The sequence below is a fragment of the Elephantulus edwardii genome, unplaced genomic scaffold (assembly GCF_000299155.1).
Source record: "Elephantulus edwardii isolate Elephantulus edwardi_28Jun2011 unplaced genomic scaffold, EleEdw1.0 scaffold00176, whole genome shotgun sequence".
Lineage (NCBI taxonomy): Eukaryota > Metazoa > Chordata > Mammalia > Macroscelidea > Macroscelididae > Elephantulus > Elephantulus edwardii.
Window position 1 is genome coordinate 2,509,130 of NW_006399926.1, and position 14,677 is coordinate 2,523,806.

The window sequence follows — 14,677 nt, forward strand, 5'->3', positions numbered from 1 at the left end:
TCACAGTCTTCGCTCCTCTGGAGTTCCGCGGTAGGTGGCTGGCTGTTGTTCTTCCCGGGTCTCTTCCGGGTCCCTCTCGCGGCGTTCCCCTCTCTGGTGGCGGCGTTCCCCCCGTGATTAGGTATTATTGTCGTGACAGGAGTCCAGAACAAATGCTGCATAGTGGAGTGGAGTTGGGGGGAGGGATTGTATAACAATTAAAGAATTTTACTTTTCAAAGAGATGAACAAACTGGAGGGGAGGGGTGGGCAAAGAGAAAAGTGCAATAATGAATGAATGGAAATCCAAAATCTCTGTAAATTTTCATTAAAATTAATAATAATATATATTTAAAAAAATAAAGGTGCTCAGAGGAAAGGAGTGCTAAGAGGGATAGAACTAAAGGCTGGTCAGGCAAACTAGGTTCACTTGACTCCCAGTGAAACACAGCTGTTAAGTTTAGACAGGAGATCTCTACCTAGCAGTGGAATTGGGCACTTAAGGATAATTAGAAAGGAATGGGTGAGTACTCATTTGTCGAAAGTAATGAGAAGGGGTTGAGTGGTAAACGGCTTAGAGGAGAGACCATCAATCCCCATTACTGAGACCTGGGAAGGGAAAACAACCCGAGAAGAAAGGGTACACTGAAAAGGTAGCCCATGTGTCAACCATAAAGGAAACTGGCTTGCCCACTATCTGGCAAGGGTGATGAGGGTCATCAGACCTGGGCATCTTCAGTCTTCATTGGCCAGACTTAAGAGGTCAGCTGGGATGGGGACTGGCAGTCGGCCTTCCAATGGCCCAGTGTTTGTGCCATGTTGGAGAGCGAGGGTTAGGGCAATTAGCCCAGTGAATCTCTTTGCCACACCTGAAGCATGCACCAGGAGATACCTGCTCCTTCAACGAGGGGGTGTTTTCTGACCACTCATCGCTGCCACTGGCAGTGGCTATTAGCGCTTGGGTCTGCGGATTAGCTTTCTGAGGGGCGTGAGTCTCCCTGTCAGCCTCTGCCTGGTCCTCTGGGGCATTGACCAGGTCTAGAATGGGTGTTTGGGGACCATCTTCAGCCTTTTTAGTTTCTATTTTATATCAGGGGCTGATTGAGTGATAAAATGAGTATCTAGAACGGTGGCTCTTGCTGGGGAGGTAGCTAATTGTACAGGATTTTTAATGTGTGCAATAGTAAATTGGCAGAAGGAAAGAAGGTTGCTAAAAATTTCGATAGAATGACTCACTGTTGTCGAGAAGAAAGTAAATTCTATTGGTAACGTCTATTTTATTGAGACAAGTTTGTCTATCCTTTCTAGTAGCTGGATTTTTTTTTTAAGTTCACTTTTTTAAGTAATAATTTTTAAAATATACAGGATGCAGGAGCTTTAAACTAGTTCTGTGTTAAACTTAGATAAATTTGAAAATTTTTTTAGTTCTGAACTCTTGAAAAATTTAAAGTGGGTAGAAAATGCTTTAAGGAAAAAAGGCAATAACTTGTTTTAATATGGGAAAGAAGGGTGTTGGATAGATTATATATTGTATAGGAATTGGTTGACAGAGTTTTGATAGAGGGTAATATATTGGAATGGGGTTGGGGGCGTGTTGGGATGAGGGAAGGGAGGGGCAGAGGAGTTTAATCCCTTTATGTGTAATGTTTGGTCTGGAGGCTAGGGGAGGATGGTATGTAGGATTATTGACTGGGTGAGATCAGAAAAAGAGAGATGATGTTTTATCTGCGGATTAAAGTTGGAAAAAGAAGGTGATGTTTTAATTTCAGAATATTTGTTTACGATTTCTTTAACTGGCAGGTTAGTTAAAATTTTTTGCTGCAGTTTGAGGCTGTGTCTGGGAGAGGCCAGTATAAGTTATTTCATACGTGTTTACCACCCCAAAATGCCACATTTTAATAACTACAATTTTCTAAATTTTCTTGTAACAGTATGGCCTGGTTTCACTTGGTAAATATAATATGATTTAAAAATATAGATACATAATTGTATATACACACATATACCTACACTTTTTAAATCATGAAAGAACAATAATTTTCAAAGTAAAGAAATAAAAGCAAATACTAAAAGCTACTTTACAATGAACCAAGAGAACCTGTTCCTCTTCCTTTGTATTTCCATATTTGAAAACTCCGCCTCAGTTGCCCTGTTAGTCTACGAGTGTTCTGTTGTACATAGGGTTTTCAGAGGCCTGCTATTTCAGAAGTGGATGGCCAATCCTTCTTCCTAGGCTGTCTTCATCTGAACGTTCACATTTAGAGAACTATCTGACAGGCAAGCATTTTACAGAAAAAGCAAATGAATGATATTTCCCCCACCTGTGGAATTAACCATTAGTTTCAGTGTTGCCTCTGTCTTTGATACGTTTCTTGACCCACTTATTTCCCTGCTCCACCATTCACCAGCATCCCCATCCACTCCCACCCACTCCCTTCAACACCTATCTCCCATTGTCTAGCCCTTGATCTGATTGCTTATATCTCAAACTTTATGGGCGTCTGTGATTCCAAAAACTTTAGCTGCTGACAATTTCTTATGCTGTGGCCATTGTCTGAGTTGGAAGAGATCTGTATTCCCATTCCAAAGAAAGGTGACCCAACAGGGTGTGGAAATTATCGAACAGTATCATTGATAACACATACAAGCAAGATTCTGCTGAAGATTATACAAAAACGACTGCAACAGCACATCCACAGAGAACTGCCAGAAGTCCAGGCTGGGTTTTTAGAAGGGGCCATGGTACTAGAGATAGTGTACCTAATGTTAGATGGATCTTGGCTGAAAGCAGGGAATATCAGAGGAATGTCTATCTGTGTTTCATTGATTATGCAGAGGCATTTGACTGTGTGGATCACAACAAACTGTGGCTGACTCTGAGAAGAATGAAAATCCCAAAATACTTGATCATGCTAATGTGAAACCTATGCTTGTACCAGGGGGGAGTTGTCAGAACAGAGCAAGGAAACACTGCATGGTTCAAAATTGGAAAGGGTGTACACCAGGAATGTCTCCTATCTCCATACCTTTTCAACCTATATGCAGAACAGATTATCTGGGAGGCAGGTCTCTACTAGGAGAAGTGTGGAATCAGGGTTGGTGGAAGATTTAGCAACAATCTGCATTATGCAGATGACACAACCCTTCCTGCTGAAACTGAAAAGGAACTGAAGTGCTTGCTGCAGAAGGTCAAGGACTTCAGTCTTCAATATAGATTAAGGCTCAATATCAAGAAGACAAAGATTCTTACCACTGGACCAATTGGCAGCGTCAGGATGGATGGTGAAGAGATTGAGATTGTTAACAGCTTTATTTTGCTTGGCTCCACAAACAACACTTGGCACCAACAGCCAGGAAATTAAAAGACATATTGTCATGGGAAAGTCTGCTGTTAGGGACCTCTCCAGAGTATTGAAGAGCAGTGGTGTCTCTCTGGAGACTAACATGTGCCTGATACAGGCCATGATCTTTGCCATTACTTGTTATGCATCAGAGAGCTGGACAGTGACTAGGGATGATAGAAGGAGAATTGATGCCTTTGAGCTGTGGTGCTGGAGAAGAGTATTAAATATACCATGGACTGTTAAGAAAACGAACAGGTCCATCCTGGAGAGGGTGAAACCAGGCTGCTCCTTGGAGGCAAGGATTCTGAAGCTTCGTCTAACATACTTTGGTCATGTTGCAAGGAGGGACCAGTCCTTGAAGAGGGACATCAGGCTTGGGAGGGTGGAGGGACAGCCAGGAGGGGAATACCCTCTGTGAGATGGATTGATCCAGTGGCTGGGGTAATTAGGTGGGTATGTTGGAGACAGTGAGACTGGCATGGGACAGAGCAAGGTTTAGCGCTGTTGTGCATAGGGTCGCTATGAGTCTTGACAGCACATAACTAAACCATCTTTCAGTTATTAAACATACTATTCACTACACCACCAGGGATCCTTAGACTTAAATTTTAACACTTGGGGTACTTAGAGCAGTCATACAAAATCAAAACGGTAGTATTTGCGCAGAGCTTCCACTCAGAGTGATGTCAGTCTAGAGACTAAGGTGCCCCAGAATCTAGGCCATGGTCTTTGCAATAACTTGCTATATATCTGAGAACTCAACAGTGATTAAGGATGACAGAAGAATTGATACCTTTGAGATGTGGTGCTAGAGAGCATACTATGGACCGCCAAGAGAACAAATAGGTCTGTTTTGGAGAGGGTAAATCCAAGTTTCTCTTTGGAGGCAAGGATTTTGTAGTTCCATCTCACACACTTTGACCACATGGCCTGGAGAGACAGTCCTTGGATATGGACAGCATGCTTGGAAGAATGGAGAAGACCACACAGAAGGGGAAGACTCGAAATGACATGTATTGACTCAGTACTGGGGCAGTGGGATTAGGTGTGTTGGAGTCTGTGAGACTAGCTCAGGATAGGGCAGGGTTCAGAGCTATTGTACTTAAGGGTTGCAGGCACATAACAACAAACAACAAAGCTCAGAAGGTAGGAAGCTAGAAGGATGAATGGAAGGAAGAATATTGTTCCGTTGTGGGGACTGTAATTCTGTACTCTGTATGAAAACCAGTTCCTCTATAAAATTTTATTTAGAGCACAATATAAGGGTTGGTGGGGTGTGAGGGATTCAATAGCTACATAGCAGAGTTTAAAAGTTGAGTATTGACTAACAAAGAAAAACACAGAACAGACAATATGATAATCCTTTTTATGGAAGATGGAACAAGATATTTAACCTTTCCTCTCACAGATAGGAATTTAGACTGACTCATTACTTGAATATTTTTTTAATAAACATAATAAAATCTCATTTATCGACATCAGGTGTTACAGATTTTTTTTATGTGTAATGTTTATCTTTTCCTAAAATGGGAACAGTCTAAAAATAGTTGCTACATAAGTTACAGTTTAATTATGCACTTAGGTGGGCCCAGGTTTTCTGGTATACCTAATCTGTACACTTGAGCCTGTGTAATTGCCTAGGTGTGTTAAAGAAACATGCAAGAAGCCAAATAAAAGAGAATTTTTATATCTGGTAGGTCAGAACATCCATCCACATTTTTCTGCTTTTTAAACTCATGACTGATTGGACATGGCATGCTCTACAACCTAATTAAAAATGTACAGAGCAGTTGAAGATTTATATTTTTGGTTATCGATTGTAAGTGGTGGACTAGTCAGAGTATAAGACATTAGTTTGAAGTGAATTAATTCATCCTTTGATGCACTCAATGCTTATACTGTCTACCAAAAATAAAAATAGGGCTGCTTTTTTTTTTTTTTAAAGGAAAGGTGCAGTCCATTAGCTGCTTCAGGGAGAAATATGGGTAATCTTCCATGTATTTTACTGCACTTGAAAACCTCTAGAGGGTTAGGTATGAGTCAATGCCAACTCAGCAGCAATGAGAAAGTAAGTAATACTGACTTCAAAAGCATATAGAAGGAGTTCTAGTGGTCTGGTGGCAAGTAACTGCACTACAATCATGAAGGCACGTGGTTGGAATCTACCAGATCCTGGAGAAGGAGGGGCAGTCTTCTGCAAGTCTGATCCAACTCAGTGGTATACAACAAAGAAAAAAGGGGGGGGGGGACAACAACACAAAACTTACTGGGTTTTATTTTCTTTTTAATTGCAGAGTTAAACAATTGGTTACATTAAACTTGCTTAGAATAGTTTCTAGTTTTGAGTATAAGAAACATCTCCTAGTAAAGACTGAAAGGACTTAAGTGTTAAGAAATGGAGATGAAAGCAGAAAATTGATTGTGGTGGTTAGTGCAGTTCTGGGACTTTCCAAAGGAATTCCATTTTCATGACTGATCTTATTTGGACATTGTGAAAAATAACCTAATTAGAAAAGGAGAAACACAGTCTGACTCATTCTCTCATAGTGCATTTAATTGGTGAGTCAGATGAAATGTATTGCTTTCAGTAAACGCACATCTCACAATTGGAAACAGCTGTTTTTTATATTGTAGCAGCTTTTGTCTTGGCCCATTCATAAGAAGCTTCCAAGGTTGCAGTGAGCCATGAACCATAGGAAAGAAATAAAAGTTTGCTTATAGGAGGGGAAAAAAAATTGATCTGAGATTTCCTGGTAATTATTTACTTTATGTCAATTTGATCTTAAAATGGTAACCATTTTTATGACAACCAGTTTTTGTTTAGTCATGGCTTATCAATCAATTTCAAATAGTCTTGATTTATATGCCGTCGAAGTAAAGCTATTGTTTAAAATTTAAATGATGTAATATACTTTAGTTCTAGTACGAGTGATTTAAATGTTACAGGTTTTTTTAATCTTATTTTAAATTCAGTTTATATCATCTATGAACTGATTAGGGGTTAACTCCTCTATAAGAGAAAGATGGGCAAGGAAGCTCTGGTATCCTAGTGGCAAGCTGCACCACAATCCTCAAGGCTTACAGTTTAAATCCACCAGGTGCTCCACAGGAAAAGAGGGGACAGTCTCCTGTGCCTGTCAGATCCGATTCGACGGTTGTTGTTATGTGCCGTCGAGTCGTTTGCGACTCATAGCGACCCTATGTACAACAACCCTAAACCCTGCTCTGTCCTGTGCCAATTGCACTGCCTGTGACACACCCATCCCGATTACCCCAGTCACTGAATCAATCCACCTCATAGAGGGTCGTCCCCTCCTGCGCTGTCCCTCCATCCTCCCAGGCATGATGTCCGTCTTCAAGGACCAGTCCCTCCTTACAACATGTCCACAGTATGTCAGACGAAGCCCCAGAATCCTTTCCTCCAAGCAGTAGCCTGGTTTAACCCTCTCTAGGATGAATCTGTTTGTTTTTCTAGCAGTCCATGGTACATTCAGTACTCTTCTCCAGCACCACAGCTCAAAGGCATCAATTCTCCTATCCTCCTTAGTCATTGTCCAACTCTCTGATGCCTAACAAGTGATTGCAAAGACCATGGCCTGTACCAGGTGCACCTCGACGGTACACAACAAAAAAAAGAGAGATCTCCTATGTGATTTATAGCCTCTGAAAATCAGGAGGGTCAGCTATGAGTCATTTCCAACTCACCAGCACATGACAAATGACAACAGCTGACTAGTAAATAGTGTCTTCCACATCTCGCCCACCTAATTTTTTTTCCATAACTTTCTGGTTATTTGGATCTATAGTGTTGAACACCCAACAAAGTGTGACCAAAACGCAATTCATATTGACTTGTGAATGTTTTTATGGTGAATTTAGTCTAGAGAAATTTATATATTTTCTCTACTATTCCTCTCATTCATATGTTCTTTTTTGCTAATTTACATTTTTAGTTACTCTTAAAGTCTAGGATATGCAAGGCTTTTATAGTTTCATACGCAGGCGTCTGTAAATATAGTATTCCTTTTTATTGTAGCTATATGTTCTTTGCCACTATATAAACATCAGTGAGGATCTCTTGTGATAGAACTACTTCTTGGTCTCTGCCTGTTGTTGTATATAATATAAAGATTTTCAGATTCTTAACCTTTCATAATCCATTTATTTTCTTTTTTATTTTCTCAACATTCTTAACATTCTTATCCATGATTTCATCTTGCAGTTTTGCTAAAAGTGCTATCTTTTTTTCTAAATTGACATGAATTGCAGAAGCCTGTCTTTGTCTTAAAATGTTCATCATGTAATGGTCAAATAGTGCCAAAGTTTCTATAATCAAACTGCAACCTACTTTGAAAGCTCCTTCAAATTTTCAAGTTTACGTCTAACTCTCAGTTTCCTTTTTTTACTCCAATTTATGACATTCTCTTTTTTCTGTTTCTTGCCTTCCAAGTAGTCTGCCTTCTTTTTTTTTTTTTTAACATGATGGTCTGTATTTCAAGCGAAAGAAAAACAATTTACTCCTACAAACTAACTTAACACTTATGCTGAAGTCAGTTTTATTCAGGTACCTTTTTATGCTTTATATTTCCTATCTCATTTATCTGGTTAGAATTCTTAAACATGTATCTGAAACTGTCATCTAAGTGTTTCTCTACCCACTCATTTTGTGAGTTTAATAAGTTCCATATATGTCTATCTTGCTATGTAATATGTTGAAGTAAGAAATGTGAACTCCGATACCTAAAATTATTTGTGCTATCTGTATGTGTATGTGTGTGTGTGTGTGTGTGTGTGTATATATATATATGTATTTATATATACACACACACACACACACACACATATACATAGAGAGTATCCGATTTTCTAGCTGTTTCATGTGGTAGAGTGCATTCAAATCTCTGGCCTTTTGGGGAATAGATGTTTTTCACACATTTCTCCAGGCAAATCTAAAGTGACCCCTGATGAGGCATGAGCAAACCTGAGTCAAATGATGCGATGGAGACAGCAGCAAAGCAGTATCTCCTATGAAAACAACTGTGACTTAGAAGAATGAACCAAAGAGCCAAGCAGAGGAAGCCAACTTCTTTTATGCTAAAGAGCCAAACATAAAACCTGGACACCTTCTAGGATTGTATTGCTGTAATCCAGAATATAACTCCACCCTCGAAAAACTGTGATGAAGAATTGGTGAATTAAAAGATTAACTTCAGAAGACTTTGTTCCTATCCATAGGTACCTACCTACCAGGCTGTAGGTGTTAATTGTTCTCAAACTCAACTGATTAGTTTCATGTAATGTTTAAAATAAGTTCTTGAGGTTAGAGTTAACCTAGCTGGACATACATCTCAACCCCTTTTTTCAATTCTTTTTTTTTTTTTTAGTTTTGAATGTTGTTCTAAATATGTTGGTAACATTAAATATGTAAAGTAAAAAAGTTCATGATTGGCATAGGAAGTAACATTTTAGGACTCTGAATTTTATAAAATTATTTGTATTACACTTTCATTTTGGGACTCAATAAAAGTCCTGAGTTGACTTTTTATTAAACCAAAATTCATGCAGGTTTGGTTTTTCTAGATCTTAAAGTGTTTTATTAGTAGCAGGCTCAGGAATCAAACCCAAGATGCCTTATTCCATAGTTCATATGCTTAATACTACTGCACTTAATTCTACTTTGCATTCTGTTTTAAGTTTTAAAGTCTATAGTGGCCTCTTTTGAAACAGGTAGTTGATAATGCTGATTCTCTAGGCATTATCTTGTTCTTATCTAGTCGTCCAACTGCATAATGTGGCTTCGTAAAACAGTGTATTTCTGGCATTTTTTCCCCCCACCCTACTCCCCAACTGACTTCAGGCCCTCCCAACTGACTTCAACTCTTCCTAACTCTATTTCTGGCATTTTTTTATACAGTGTTTGCAGATTCTGTATTATTTCTGCTGTTGGGTCAATTTTAACTTTTTTTACCAGGTTTCCACCTCTTGTTCACTAAAATCTTTCCATCATTGTCCAGTCTTAGACTTGAGTTGCTTTACATTATGAGGCAGTATTTATTCTGGTACCCTCATTTGCTTCTCCTATAAGCACTGTTTTTAAATGAAATAGGGTCTAGAGTTGATGGTTACAAAACCATCTGTGTATCAGATATGACTTTATTCTCTTTAGTACAGACTGTTCTGCTCTGCATGAACAGAAAATTCAAACAGACTTGAAAATGAAATCAAGCACCTTCCTGAATGAAATTTTATTGCAGTCTCCTTTTAAATCTTAAAAATAGGCTGCCGGCCTCCATTACTTTCAGGAAATGAAAAATGGCTCAGAAGCTAAGTGAGCTAAGCCATCTCTCTCTCAATTGTTTCAATTTCTCAGGAATTGCTGTACAGTGCTGCCAATAACGATCTCCGGGGATCTGACCCCCATTCCACCTCCCACTGCCTCCTCTGCAGCTCCAGATGCCACCAAAAGAAGGAGCTTTGAAGAAAGTGCCTGTACCCTCTCTTACCCTGAGGCGGGTGAGGCCAGGCAGGGTGATTCTCAGGATACCCTGATGATCAAAGGTATAGTTGAAGCCTTCATCAAGACTTTCTTGAAGATGTCCAAGAAATTTAGGAATCAGTGACAATAGCCTAGGAACTGAAGATGGAGCTCAAGAATACCACCTGAAATGGGTAATACATGATGAAATAGAAGACCCAAAATAAGCTCCTTGAGGGTAGAGACTATAATAATGCTTTGATATCTCTCCCCAACCTCCACGGTATATTACATCATGATGACATAACATTTTACTCAATAAGTATTTGTTTATGACTGATAGAAATTACAATAAAAAAATAGACTCAAAAGCCCTTCTTTCCCTAGTACTTAACCTAAGATTGTATACCCATTCTTCAGAATGGTGACTAAGATAATTCACTGATTTCTCAACATTCTTTTCTTCTTTCTTGGCTGTGTCTGGATAGGAAATATATCCGGTAATTTTTTTTTCCAGTGTTAATATTTAAAAGTTATGTCTTTGCTGATGCCAGGCTTTTTTACTTCTTGATAGTTTATTGTGGTAGTGGAAATCTTACTTATCTGAATGCATTTATTTATTGTTTGTTTATTATACTTTCAGTTTTAAAAATATCTTTTGTGTCTGTTTTTTGTGATTTAATGATAATCTTGTTTCTTGACTAGATCTTGCATTAGTTGTCATGGTTTCAGAAGTAGAATCTACTATAACATCAATTTCCCAAATTCCTAGCTTATTAATCTTGAATGAAAGCCCATAATTTTACATCTCACCTAAGCAGTACTACTTATTAAGCAAGACTACGAAGAGAATATTTACAGTGTTGTGATTTAAGGTACCTTAATTTTAACAAACCTCATGGTTTACTGTTTCACACAAAGGGAGATAATAGAAATCTATCTTCATTTCTTCAGTCTCCATGGTGGTGTTCCATGAGTTACTCATTTCTCATTTCTTCTCTAAAGTATTAAATCTCAATTAGAAACAGATCTTGTAAATCTCATTTTCAACTATTTGATTACTTATATCTTCCTATGGCTCTAGTTATGTTTAAGAGTTTGTATTTTTCCCCTCAATTTAAACATTTCTGTTACGCTGCTAGTTTTTTAACAACTATTTGGTAGATACTTATCATTTTTTTCTTAGCATATGGCTTTTTAGGTTATAAGAAAACCAGTATCAGAACCAAGTAAATTTTGTTCAGGAAGATAATCGTTCCTGAACTTTATTTTTACTGGGCAAGAGATGTGTTTTATTATAGTACACTGGGTTGGGTTTTAAGTATTAGATAATTTTTAAAGACATTTTAGTTTCTTTGTCTTTCTAAGAGCTTTTTTTAGTATAGCCATGAACCTTAACTATGCAGTTCTAATGGCATTCTTTCCCCCCACCCCAATCCATGTTTAATCTCTAGTACTGCCAGAAGATGCTTTGGAAGAAAAACCTATTGTGTTTGTCTCTGATATGAATGGGATGTATGACTCTAAAAATCCAACCTTTTGGATAGCATCTCTGATTCTGTTAAATGAATTTGCTTGTGTTAGACCTGCTTTTCATGCATCAGTTGTTTCTAATTGTAAATTTTATCTGTTTGTAATATAAATTTGAATCAATAATTAGCAACAAATTAAGAGTATTGTTAGTAATTTTTATCAATAAGTATTCTTTAAATGTGCTCCATAACTAAAACCTAAATCATGTATTTTGTTAATTCTACTACTAAAGCTAATTTTTCTTCAGTTAATGTAACAAAAGTTATATCTCATGGGACCTGTGGAATCCTATTTACAAAATCCAGTATAATTTTTCCCCTTTTGTCCTTATTGTGAGCTCAAATGTCATATTATTATATGGGGTGGCATTGGCAACAGCTAAAATAATACTTTTGACAGATAATGATATAACATTTAGTTTTATATTTTAATTTTCCTATGGTTTCTGTCTTGTCTTTTCTCTGCAGGATCCCAGCCAACCCCAGAGAAGCCTTCACAGCGACCATCAGAAAGCACAAATTGTAGCCCTACTCGAAAGAGATCTTCATCTGAGAGTACTTCTTCAACAGGTAAGTGGTATTTGCTTTACATTACAATCTAGCTGCTGTTTGTGCATGTGTACGTATAAAATTATATTAAAGCATAAGTGACTATGCTTTTTTCCATGATTATGGGATGTGAAAATCAGTACTGTGTTCATTGAAACAATATAATAGTCTTATACATGTTCAGTTAGGCATGTTCAGTAAGGTGTGGAGATTTTTATATCAGAGGGAATAATTCAGAATGAAGGAGAACAAGCAGAAATAAAACTGCAGGTTTAAAAAGTAGAATTAATCCAGAAGGCATGCGGTTTAAATCCACCAGATCCTCTGTTGGAGAAGGAGGGGCAGTTTCCTCCTATGTCAGTCAAATCCAATTCCACGGTACACAACAAGGAAGAGAAAAAAATGGAATTGAGGCTAAAAAGTAGGATGTTTAATAAGAGAATATAAATTGGAACGCTTTGAAAAAGGCTTAGATATAGGTAAGTTCTTTAGTGGTAGAATAGTTTCCAATATAGCATTCAAAGATTGCTAAGGAAATGGGGTTGGGGGGCAATCTTCATTAGATTATGAGAATTAAGATACTTTTTACTTCTGATTGATTTGGTTAAAAGTTTACAAAGCAATTTGGTTTTACAGTCTACTATTTACACACATTTTGTTTTGTGACACTGCATTTCTCACAGTGTAACAGCACTCTTTGAACATCTGTTTCCATTCACTCTTCCTTAACTATCCTTTCTAGCCTGCTGAGCTCCTCCTTGAGTAAATGCTGCCCCTTTGATGTCATATGGGTGATTGCTCTAAGGAATTTATACTTCACCAATTGTACTGTTCACTTTGTAGGCCTATCTGTTTAGACATGGGAGTGATGTCAGTTTCAGGCCTGGAAAATGACCAGGAGTCTTAGTCTTGAGATCCTATCAATAAGTCTGAACTTCTTTTTCTTTATAATTTTGTTCCACATTTATCTCCCACTATGTCGAGGTATTCTTCATATCTTTTCAGAGAAGTATTCAGTGGTGGTGATGGTTCTATACTGTTGAGTAGGATCTGACTCACAACTGACCTTCTAGTGGATTTTCAGAGATGGCTTATCTCTCTCCCGAGGTGGTCAGCTGATGGATTCACATGCCTTTGAGTTTGTAGTGTGATTCACTTACCATTAGCCACCAGAGTTCCCTAGTACCAAGGTATTAAGATTATTTTTAACTTCAGCATCTTAATTTCTAGATTTTGTACATTTTAAAATATATGTAACTTAATACTGTATATTTCACAGTAAGAATCAACAGGAATGTAATCACCACTCCCACTTCTTTCTCTTTACCAAAGTGTTTATTATTAACCTTAAGGCAAGCTTTATCAGACCGAGTCAGTTAAAGAGTTCCCACAATAAAAGTTTACTTTCGAGCTCTGGTGGCCTAGTGGCAAGAAGGTGTACTGCAATCCCAGAGGTGCACGGTTCAAATCCACTAGATGCTCTGCTGGAGAAGGAGGAACAGTCTCCTCCTGTACCAGTCAGATCTGATTTGATGGTACACACACAAAATAATAAAATAAAAATTTTAAAAGTTCACTTTCTTCAGAATGGGAAATAGGAAGCTGCCATGCAAATTTGGAAAATTCACATAGTTAACTTCTGACTTGCCACCATTACAAAGCTGGTCTCTCACTACCCCTTAGGATGCCAACCTCCAGACCAAGAGTGCACACAGCACCCTACTCCTGAAATTGCTCCTTTGGGTTTCATAATTTGCTGAAATGACTCATAGTTCTTAGAAAGTATACTGTACTTACCACAGCAGATTTATTATAGGCAAAAATATATAGAAACAAAGAAATGTCTAGGATCTAGGAGAATTCCCAATATGGAGCTTCCGTGTCCCAAGGAATTCACTACCCTCTTGAAAGCAGATGTTCTTGTCAGCTGCTCACTAAAAAGATCAGTTTAAACCCACCAAGTGCCTGATGCATGCTTGATTCCTGGTAGCATAAGCCTGTTGCTATTGAATTGGTTTCAGTTCATGCAAACATATAGGATAGAATTAACCTTCCCCATAGATTTTCCAAGACTGTATCTATTTGTCACATCTTCTCCTGCTGAGTGACTGTCAAACTCCTGGCCTTTCTGTGAGCAGCTAAGCTCTTAACTACCATCCCACTGGGGCTCCTCTAATAGCTTAGAGCCTAGTTAAATGGACCAGCCAGGGTCTTGAACAAGTTTCATCATGATTGCCAAAACAAAAGCAGAATAATCATAATTTGGATGATCAGGAATACTAATCGGAATAGGGAAAATTACAGATCAAATCCATAGATGACTTAGTGAGGCATAATCAGATTTGATGCAGGACATTAAATTATTGCAACAACTAAAGACTGGTGCACATTCACAATACTGAGATTGGCCTCCATATTTGAGCCAAACACAAGTGTTTTCACCTCAGCTGAGAGATTGCTCTTGTTTTCCTCAGAGGAAAATTACATATGTAACCGGGCATCAACCCATGATTTTTCCTTTTTGGCTATTGTTCTACATTAAAATTTTTCATTTTGTTCCTGTGGTTTTTGTCGGCCATTACTGAACTGGGTGAACCTGTTCATAGCCCTGTGCAAGGCAGAGTGGACCTTGGAGGCAAGGATGGCAAAGCTTCATCTCTTATACTTTGGACATGTTGCTAGGAAACGTTACTCTTTGGAAAGGTCAAAAAAGGAGAAGGGAAGACCCTCAGCAAGGTGGATTGATAGTGACTGCATAAATGAGCTCAAATATATCAGTGATAATGAGAATGGCACAGG

The 14,677-nt window shown here is 38.2% G+C and overlaps 1 protein-coding gene across 1 annotated transcript in view; it reads left to right on the forward strand.

Moving 5' to 3' along the window:
- The window catches only part of ASH1L (ash1 (absent, small, or homeotic)-like (Drosophila)), a 313,081-nt gene that overhangs the window by 165,716 nt on the left and 132,688 nt on the right, over nt 1-14,677 (forward strand). Inside the window, 1 exon segment of the mRNA XM_006895786.1 lies at nt 11,798-11,899. Coding sequence (XP_006895848.1) covers nt 11,798-11,899 — 102 coding nt within the window.